The sequence below is a fragment of the Maylandia zebra genome, linkage group LG6 (genome assembly GCF_041146795.1).
Source record: "Maylandia zebra isolate NMK-2024a linkage group LG6, Mzebra_GT3a, whole genome shotgun sequence".
NCBI classification, from domain to species: Eukaryota; Metazoa; Chordata; class Actinopteri; order Cichliformes; family Cichlidae; genus Maylandia; species Maylandia zebra.
The window spans coordinates 43,950,623-43,961,494 of NC_135172.1; the positions used below are offsets into that span (position 1 = coordinate 43,950,623).

Here is a 10,872-nt window from a genome sequence, read left to right on the forward strand (position 1 = left end):
TAAAGCATATTTAAAATGTGCCCAACACAGTGAACCTGACAACAATCTGCTGCGAGCGCCTTAAATCTAGCTGAGCATGAGTGTGACACAGTCATTGATGTTTTAGTCAAATAAAAAAAATCATGTTTTGATAAAGTCTGCAGTTCCTCTGGTGTCCACATGAGGCGCCCGTCAATCCCACATTTACAGCCTTTCTTTTCTGTGATCACTTCATCCCACCGGTATTACTGTCGGGTCTCCACGTTACCATATAAAGCGCCCTGAGGCCGCTGCTGAATAAAGTTCATTTTTTAACAGCACTCCACGTTATATTTGCTCCCTTCGCTGCCTCTTCAGGTGGTCTCACACCCAGAGGGTTGCATAAAAACAGGAAGTAAAAACGGGTGTCAGAGAAACACAGCGACGCTGAGCATGGCGAACAAAACCGACTCATCCAACAAAGACGACAGGAACCATCAGAGAGGAAGAGAAAGGACGAGCGTGTCCAGAACAGTGATTTCCAACATAAAGACGAGCAGAGGGAGCGGAAGAAATGAAGGCAGAGTGCTTTGGTTTGAAAAAGAAGGACAAAGAGTGCAGGGACTGCGGCATTCACAGAGACGCCACTCAGATCGACCCTTTAAACTCACCGCGTCTCTGACCTGAGCCAACCCGAGCTCGAAGCTCGTCAGACTCTTTGTTATCATGTTGCTGAAACCAGTCGAGGGTTTAGAAATGATTTAGTGCCGTGTAGCTGCTGCTGATGTCAGGCAGGTCCCACAAACACCAGAACTCACTCCTGTGGGCGTCTCCTGCACTTCAGCAGAGACGCAGCCGACGCCCGAGCAGAACAACGCCCATCCTGCACGCACGACTTCCTTCATGCTGAGGAACAAACAAACTGGGCCCGATGTTCAGCCTGAAATATGAATGCAGGTCTGTCTTCTGCTTCACCTGCACGTGACATAATTATGGCGTCTGCCGGTGGCCTGTCCTTTTAGCACTTCTGCGTACAGCTGGTTCTTCAGTTCTGCCAGCACTGCTCTTCAGATTCTGAGTATCTGATCGCCCTGTCATTCACCACAGCTGCAGGCTATTTCTGACCCGCCCACTGCAGCGCGAACAGCTGGATCGGCTCCTCTGGAGGGCTGGCCTCTGAACACTGACGTTGATAAGCACCACTACAGTATTCATGCAAAATTAGAGCTCATCCTCCAATAATCACGAACCTGCCGGTGCTCGAGGGGCGTGTTTGTGTGTTACAGCCGCCATCGTACACCTTCCTCAAACTTGCCAGCCACGCTGCCTCTTTCTAGTAGCAATACCAGCAAAGCCACATCTGGTTGGTTAATATTTTAAACCGTGTGGCGCTCTACTCCAGAGGTGCATTACTAAGCATCCTGATAACCGCCGAGCGTGATGTAAACCCTCTGAGCTCTACGTTATCTGGCTGAGGCAGTTCAAAAAAGCGCCCCTCGACAGCCAAACCCATCTGTTCTCTGATTGGATTGTTACATTTGTGATTGACATGACATTGGCCAATCAGATGAAGGGAAGAAAAATAGGGTCAAAATCCGTACTTGTAACTTGCAGGGTTTTTTTTCTAAGTCCACACACAAATCTTTTTTACAAGTACAAAATATTTATGACCACATTTTGAGCCCATACTTCTCGTAACTCGGGCCTCGCAGCCACAGAGCCGGTCTGATGTGATTGTGAACCGAGGCGTCTGCAGACACTTGACCCCGCTGTGAGGTGAAAACGGTTCCCGCCTACGCTCCTCTCTTCGTGTCTCTCGTGTTAATTTGAAGCCTCTCTGGTCCGTTTGCCGCTGTAGAACTTGTTCATACTAATTAGCTGCTAGATGAACACGTATGTTCTGCAGCTCCCCCTGGGGTCTTTTCTGGCATTACAGCCGAGGACAGCCCGGTGCCGTGACAGGGACGGGGTCGACTGCTGCCCTCGGCCAAATGTTCACTTAGCGTAGAGACCGCCCCCTCCCGCCGCCCACCCCCACGTACACACAACCAGCCGCAGCACCACTTAACTGCGACATGCTTCCTTCAGCAGTAACAAGTGTTGTTTCACTCGTATTTGTCATGCAGGCCACGGACACACACACTTATCGCTGTTATACCCCACACTCGGGGTTGTGACTCCGGTTATTCCCCCAGTTTCACTCACTCGTAGCTGGGTCATGACCCACAGGTCAGCGGTTCAATCCCCGGTTCCTCTAGTCCACGCAGCATCTTCGGAGAACCCATAATTTCACCCAATGCATCATGAGCGTGGGGGTGGGCTAGGTCAAAGGTCACTGAAACTGTTTGATATTGATTCTCTGACATTGCCAATAATCCCGTGTGCACTGAGCAGTCTTCTGCGATGAGGCGAGAGCTGAGCTCGTCCACAGACTGTGGGTAACAGCAAGGCAGGGCACAGGAAACGAGCTTCTCTGCACAAAGCCGAACAATCCCTCCTGCACACGCTCAGCTGCCACTGCAACTTTTGGAGCCATCCTAAAACTTCAAGGAGCTTTTGCATCATCTCTAAGGTGCCTGTGCCTCTTTCTGACATGCAAATGTGTGCTTCACGTCTGAATGTGCATCCTGATGCTGTGTATTAATATTTACTGCGTTTGCATTGAGCATAAAATGGGAATGAAATGATGGTTTTTAGCCACAGCCACAAAATAAGTGTTCAAATGGTTTACTCACCATCAGTGAGCGTTAACCGGCACAAAGCTACGCTGACACAATGGACCAACATCGACCGCTGGCATCTGAAAATGTCACATTGTTTAGCAACAGGCTGTGATTGGTCACCAAGGACGACATATGACGTGGGCACGTTTGAGGAAACTCGGTGGAAAGGAGGAAGCCATTAGGTCTTTGTGTAGATAGACTGGGGGCGTGTGCAGGGCACCGGCCTCGGCAGAGGATGTGCTCCTTCGTGTTTTTCATTAATGTAATCATGACAGCTGCTCTCTGATTAACAGGAAACACACATTAAAAGCTGGGAGCAGCGTTTTCTTTAGCACGTCTGCAGGTGAAATATGTTTCATCGTGTTTGGTGCCATCTGCACTCAGATGATCTCATTCTGCATCTGTGTATATTTGCATCTTTGTAGCTGGACTGTTGAATTATGAACTCCCAGGAGCTGCGAAATGGGAGATAAACACCGACTTCATGAAGTAGCTCTGCAGCAATTCCCTCGTGCTAATGCAAGAGATAACCCGACGTGGAGCCTCGGGAACGGTTTCTGGAGTGTCGACTATTTTCCTGTGACATCCTCCTTGGGCTGACATAAACCATCATGACATGTTTCTGTATGTACACTTAGAGCAGCCTTTGAAGCAAGTATAAAGTACATATTAAGAAGCATGTTTAAGGGAGAAAAGCATGAAGTCAGAACAAACGTAAATAAACTTGACATTTCCACGGGGTATGATGATGGACGAAATCTGAAGCAGGAACTTGGGAATCATTCAGGACATTCATCGTGTCCTGTAGCTCAGCTAATGAAAACATGAAATTCGGCCAAGCTCCCCTTTAAGGTCTTCTCCTCGTGCAGCTTTGCACCAATTCTGCATTTCAGAAGCTGCCTGAAGAGTCGATCACACGTTAGCGATGTCCTATCTGAACCCTGAGGCCGTTTTCTTAAACTGGACGGAGAAGCTCACGGAGAAGCGCTGCGATGCATTACAGTAGTAAATATTCTGCTTCATCGGCTTGTTGACTTCAGTGGGACCAAAATGAACTTTGTATCCATTAAAACGTCAGACTAGTTACCGTCACCACAAACTCAGCAGAGAGCGCACACGGACGAACTCACTCGTCACCCGTGTTTGAACGTCAGCGCTGAACTGTATCACCATCATCATCACCGTCATCATCATCATCATTTAGATTAGTTTAGCATCTTTCAAGAGGGCCAACTACGATTTATGAACAACAAGGTCTGAAGGTTTTGTGGAAGAGGTGAGTTTTGAGTCCAGCGATGAGGCGTTGTGGAGTTCCAGTGGGTGGGGGCCGTCCCACCGAAGGCTCTGTGGATGGGACAGGAAGCAGACCCATGGCAGAGGACCGTGTGTACAGGTGCAGCAGGTCAGACAGGTGCTGAGGGCCGGGTCGCTGACAGATTTACAAGCGAGCAGAAGGGTCGTATATGTGATGTGGTGACTTGACCACAAGTCAGTGGAGATCTGTGAGGGTGGGGGTGACGTGACCCCAGGGCGGAGTGCATGTTGTTGAGTTCTGGAGCCTCTCTGGTGCAAAACCCAAACAGGACAGTGGGCGGTGAGCAAGTTGAAGGACGTTGTGAGGAACGTGTCAAAGGCTGAAGGACGAGGATGTGGCCAGAGTGAGCAGTGATGAGAAGATCATTGGATGGGTGGACACGGCTCTTTCCTGAGGGGAGGGGGGTTGGAGACCGGCCGGCTTCTTGAGGACGGAGTCACTGAGCCGGTTTGAAGCTGGGGGGTACCTGGTGTATCCACTCACCTGACAGTTTCTGGGGTTTTTGGTGACACCAACACGATCTTCACTCACTATCAAACCCACTCCTTCCTGCAGAGTTTATCCTGTCACTCCAAATGACACTGAAGCTGAGCTGAAGCAACAAACTGGAAGAAGTTCAGAGGAGTCGGGGAAGGTTTAAAAACACGCCTCATGACACTAAAAATATAATGCACCTAAAATGTTCCAGAACATAATTTCTTCACATCAGTGTTTTTACAGTTCAGTTAATAATGTGAGCGGCGCCCTGCCGTGGACGCCCTGCCGTGGACGCTCTGCTGTGGACGCCCTGCCGTGGACGCCCTGCCGTGGACGCCCTGCCGTGGACGCCCTGCTGTGGACGCTCTGCTGTGTTCTGGGCGTCAGGGAGGCGGCTGCAGTTTGTTAGCTAACTCGGTGGGTTTTTACAAGCTCGACTTCCCCGGTGCGAGATGACACGGCCCATTTCCATCATATTTGGGCCTCGCTAATGTAAAGCAGCGACGCGTCATCCGTGTTTATATACGGGCTGTGAGTCAGAGGAACAGCGACACACTGTCACTGTCACAATAACACAGAACAGCTGTTTTAATGTCATTCCTCCCGACAGCTGGACTGAAATTACATGATGGCTTCCTGTGTTCGTATTAGCGTTCAGGCCACCGTGACCTCCGTCCTTTTCATCCACCCATGCAAAGTTATCAGATCTCTGTGCGTCCCGGGGAAAAGATGGACCTTTCTTTTCCAGTATCTGCATGAAACACTCGGAGTGCAGAAAAAGTCATCGTGACAAAGCACGGAGGCTTGTAACGAGCACGGAGACAGCAGCAAGTACTGAAACATTAAAGAGTCTGCAGGAGTCTACATGTTTACTGCATTATGCAGGGAAATTATGGAAATTAAGGAAAAAGCTACTCAATTCCCTGAAACAGCTTTTATAGTAGTGGACATGTCAGCATAAAGTGCTCCCCTTGGTCGCCCACAGAGATGGTGAAGCTCTAATATTTCAGCCTCTGCGATATCAGGCGGGGAGGGAAAAAGACAAAGCAGACCTTTGGGTATTAAGCAGGAGCGACGGCCCATCCAGCGCTGTTGAGAGACGGACCGTAAGCCTGTTAAACTGTCTCTGAATCCATCCATGACCCTGTAAGAAGATTTACCGCAGCTTTGATCTCCTGTGTTCAGCCTTTTGTTCAGCTCGCTCAAACTTTTGGGAAACCGCCATTGTTTTCATTCCAGAGCTGATAATAAAAAATGCAGAGAAGAGTATCTCCATCTAAAAGTTGGCTCATTAATAAAGGATGTGAGGCTGCGGGAGGAGGAAGAGTCGACGTGACAGAACAGGAAATCGCTTTAGTATCAGTCGGCCTCAGCCTGACTTCACAGGAACTATTTGTGGTTTCAAAGACAAAATCTCACGAGCCTCAAGTTTCACATCGCGGAAGGCAGATCCACTGTAAATCCACAGGATCCACCAGAACCAGGAGCTACAGTTACACCAATATCAGTCATGTGATATCCATTATCCAGTCACGTGTTCACACCACGCTGCAATCGTGCCAGAGAGCTCCAGGCCTCCGTTAGCACGCTAAAGGTTAAAGTTAAAGCTGGTTTGGAAGGGCTGCAGGAGAAAGCCTCTCCTCTCTGGGAAGAACACGGCAGCACGGCTGACGTTTGCAGATGTTCGTCCTGGACCGCCGAGCTGCTGCGACGGTCCGGTCCAGACCTCAGTGTGTGACCCTCAGACAGCCGTGCATCAACCTCAGTGAACTGAAGCAACGCTGTGAAGACGCGTGCATGAAAATCTGTGTCCACGTGAGAAACGGAGGATGAAACCGTTACTTTAGGTTATTGCTGCTACAGGAGCAACGAGCTGCTGAACGAGCGGAGAGCGTCGAAGCGTCAGCCACAGCTGAGTCGTGGCTCATTCCCAAAGCTGTGTGAGCTCAGGCCCAGTTTGCACACATTAGTCCAGTACAGGCTAACCGACCCCATGATTCAATCTTAGACTGAAGATTAAAGCTTCGACATCCTCCTCTTCCTCTTTCTGTAACCACTGCCCCGCTCAGCAGCCCGGGTATTCTGATATTTCTTCAAGTTAAAACTGCTTTGAGTTTTTGACACATCTCTTTAAATGTTTCACAATAAAAGCCTTATTAAGAAAAATATGTGAAACACAGAGAAGCTTTTAATGTGAAACAACCACAGGAAACACTGAGTTTGTATAAACAGGGTAATTTAAATAACACGACCAAAGGAAAAGAGGCTGAAAGGAGGCACCGTGCCAGCTTTTACGCACTTTTAAGGTGGAATGGTTTTTACATGTTGGTGCGACTCTTGACACCTTAAATGTGGCTCTAACCTTCAGTTTGCATTTACTCGATTGCACGCAGAACAAACTAAATGTGAATATTTTATTTCCTGTCTGAGGGTTTTTCCGGTCTGCACCGAGATCATGTGACACTTCAGAAACTGATCCCAGTTTTCCAGACTCGTCGATCTTCAGGCTCAGCAGGTTTGAACAAAAGCGTGACTCCTTACATCGAGAGAGACGGAGGATTAACGCTGTAAACTTACAAGAAATCAATAAAAATGAAGAATCGCCATTGAAGACTCACAGTCTTAAATATGTGAGGGTTACGTGCCGGCCTACAGCAAGCTTGGACATGATCCAGGATCAGTACTTCGCTCTTTAAATAAGTGAAAGGCAAATAAACTGTGAGCTCCTCGTGTGCAGCCACACTGCTGTCACTGCTGAAAGCTGAACGTGAGCTCGTTCCCTGAGCTCAATCATCGAGGCTGCTGGCGGTCAGCAAGCCATCAGAGCACTGACGGCTCAAGCTTCTCAAACCTCCTCTGACTTTGTTTCCTCGGACAGACCTCGCTGTCTGTGTGAGCGACGTTTCATTCAGCAGCGCTTCCTGCAGAGCGAGGATGGCCTGCGAGCGCGTGCTGTCAGCGGATTGGCTGGAAACTAACTGGGACTGAATGATGAGAGAGTTTAATGAGTCACGCCGGAGCTGAAGGACTGACCCAGTTGGTGAGACTCTGAGGGGCAGCCTCAGAGTTATGCCAGGTCACGATCCGTCACATTACTGTTTGGTGATATTGATCACTGTGCCTAATTATCCAAACAGGAAGTGAACAAGCTGTAAAGCAGACTCAAACCGCGTCCTATAAAAGGAGTCAGTTGTCCCACGGCTGTCCCTCGAGTGCACGCTCTGATCCCTGCATGTGTGACTCAGAGATGTGGTCACATGATCGTGGACTCAGCCAGCGATGAGCACGTTTACACATGTTCACACCACAGGACGGTAAAGAGGCCATCGTACCGACCGTACAGATACAGACACGCAGATACGAAGTCCACGGCAGCCTTGAGCAGCCTGCCATCGCTCCCTTGCAGATTAAAACAGCTGTGAGATTTTCTGGACAGAATTTTAGGCGCAGTGAAGGGGCGGAGCGAGTCAGTTGTTGGCGTGATCACAGTTTGCAGCTCTGCGTGTGAAGCAGCTGCGATGAGGATCAGCACCACCCAGTCTGAGGACTTCAAGTGTTTGGGGTTCACCATCTGGGGCGATCGTGGCTCAAGAGTTGGGAGGTCGCCTTGTAATCGGAAGGTTGCCGGTTCGAGCCCCGGCTTGGACAGTTGTTGACCGTTGTGTCCTTGGGAAAGACACTTCACCCGTTGCCTACTGGTGGTGGTCAGAGGGCCCAGTGGCGCCAGTGTCCGGCAGCCTCGCCTCTGTCAGTGCGCCCCAGGGTGGCTGTGGCTACAATGTAGCTGCCATCACCAGTGTGTGAATGTGTGTGTGAATGGATGGATGACTGGGTGTGTAAAGCGCTATATAAATACAGGCCATTTACCATCTCTGCTGACTGACCACATCAATGAAATCTGATACAAGCGACATGTTTTCACTCTCGGAGCGTCGTCAGGGCTCAGAGAGGAGCTGAGGCGTCCTGGTGCCTCCACAACAGACCCACAACAGGATCGGGTTACTACTAATTAGGGATGGGTATCGTTTAGGTTTTATCCGGTGCCAAATCGGTACTTTTGAAATGGTGCCGGTGCTTAAACGGTGCTCAAACCGGTGCTTAAAGAATGGAGAACACAAAATTGGTCCAAAAACCTCTCATGTTCAGCTGTTTTTTGTAAAAATATAACAATGTTAGCCTTTTCTGCAGCTATGGGGCATATATGGTATCACTCTTGGCTGGAAGCAGTGCTTAAACAATGGAAAAAACACAAACTTTGTCCAAAACCTCTCATGTTCAGCTGTTTCCCACTTTTTCTTTGGTCATTTTAGCCTTTTTGGCCAGGGTGAAGGGAGCATCTGCCATCAAACAAGAAGACAGCCGCATGTAGCTATGATGATGTTTGCTAGTTCACCTTACATGCATTAATGTAATAACGTGGTTAGCCTACTCAATGTAAATTACACACGAACAACATGAAGCTACTCACGCAGAGAAGAACGGCTGCTGCTGCCATCATCATCATTTCTGCTACACTGGCAGGGCTAGGGGCCAGGACTCTCCTCTTCTTGTTTTTGGGGGATGTTGCATAACAGGCAACCCACCCGCAGTAGATGTGCTCGGTGTGAGGTCTCGCAGCAAGCTATCAAATACGGCGCATTTCTGGGCTTTTAAAAAAAACGCTATGCGTCGCCAGGTGTTTCATCGGATTCTTGGTGTTACCTCCTTTGACAGTATCACAGTATCAGCTTAAAGCACTTGTTGCTGCTGAGTTTGCATCTTTTGCTGTGAAGTACAGCCAGACTTTTAACCGCTTCGCCTTGGGCATTTTTAATCTGTAGCTCTGCTCTAACAGAACGTACGTACCTGGACCCGCCTACTATCCTCGGAAACGTAAAATGATTGGCTAGAATCTAAAGTGTATCACAGCTCAGGAAATAAAGCACCGAAATGTGCGCTGCTTTTCGGTCTGGTTACTACCGTTTATGTCAGAACCGGTGCCATCATGGCACCGGACACCGGTACCCATCCCTACTAATAATAATTAACGACTTTACCTGCACAGGTAAACTACTGGACTAACAGCTGCTTCAGGACAAGCATCATCACGTGCACGTGCTCAGCCACTCCAGGCTCCTCAATCAGTCAGCTGTCAGGTGACACATGGGCGCGAGCGGAGGCGAGGGTCATTCTGCCCACGCAGTCACTGATAACCCTGATCCCAGCAAATTATACCGAGGAGACTTCACACAGAAAACATCAGCGATAAAAATAAAACTAAATAAATATGAAATGAAATAAAAACATTAAAATAAATGCATCAGCAGCCACGTTTCTCTCACATGAACATTTCAAACACAGTTTGAAGTTCAGCTCCATCCTGAAGCACCTGTGACTCCAACAGGAAGTCCTCAGCGTGCCTCACACAGGTAAGGGGGGGTTGGGGGGTCGTACCTGAGCAGCAGCACTACCCGCCACGCGAGCAGGCAGCCCGCCGCGGACAGCGTCCTCCTCATGCCGGTCAGAGCCTCGCGCTGCTGTCCTCGCGCCTCTGGATGCTTTCAGCACCGCGAACAGCGCTCGCGCTCCAACTGTGCTCACACGGCACGCGGGGGGAAGCTCACGCACATGCCGGAGAAACGGAGCGCGCTCCGCTGGGTCCCATCACCGCGGACAGCGCGCGCAGCTGTGCAGACCCGAACTGGGCTCGTTCTGTGCCCTCGCGAGGCACGGGGCACCAAGCCCCGCCCCCGCTCCGGATTACGTGAGTGGCAGGCAGCTCGACCAATCGTGTCTGACACCAGGAGCCCGCGAGCTGCAGCCAGAGTGGCGTCTTTACCGCTCTCATCTCCGCCTGTATGTGTCTACCCCCTCCCCCTGCCCCTCCTGCTCCTGCCCCTCCTGCCCTCTTGTACTCTTCCTCCTCCCCTCCTGCCCTGCTCCTCCTCTTCTCTCCCTGCTGCCCCCCTCCTCCTCTCCTCTTCCTCCTCCTCCCCTCCTGCCCTGCTCCTCCTCTTCTCTCCCTGCTGCCCCCTCCTCCTCTCCTCTTCCTCCTCCTCCCCTCCTGCCCTGCTCCTCCTCTTCTCTCCCCGCTGCCCCCCTCCTCCTCTCCTCCTCCTCCTCCTCCCCTCCTGCCCTGCTCCTCCTCTTCTCTCCCTGCTGCCCCCTCCTCCTCTCCTCTTCCTCCTCCTCCCCTGCTCCTCCTCTTCTCTCCCCGCTGCCCCCCTCCTCCTCTCCTCTTCCTCCTCCTCCCCTCCTGCCCTGCTCCTCCTCTTCTCTCCCCGCTGCCCCACTCCTCCTCTCCTCTTCCTCCTCCTCCCCTCCTGCCCCCCTCCTCCTCTTCTCTCCCCGCTGCCCCACTCCTCCTCTCCTCTTCCTCCTCCTCCCCTCCTGCCCCCCTCCTCCTCTTCTCTCCCTGCT

At 50.7% G+C, this 10,872-nt stretch overlaps 1 protein-coding gene across 3 annotated transcripts in view; it reads right to left on the reverse strand.

Annotated features, from left to right (window-relative positions):
* Window positions 1–10,211, reverse strand: part of glra3 (glycine receptor, alpha 3) — a 51,200-nt gene extending 40,989 nt beyond the window's left edge. The window contains exon 1 of one of the 3 annotated variants that reach the window (XM_076885432.1): window positions 9,907–10,209. In XM_076885432.1, the coding sequence (XP_076741547.1) occupies window positions 9,907–9,968 (62 nt within the window). In that variant the 5' untranslated portion in view covers window positions 9,969–10,209. Of the gene's footprint in view, window positions 1–9,906 lie in introns of all 3 variants that reach the window. The other 2 variants (XM_004538664.3, XM_004538665.4) reach the window with 2 other exon arrangements.
* Between the last annotated feature and the right edge of the window lie 661 nt (window positions 10,212–10,872).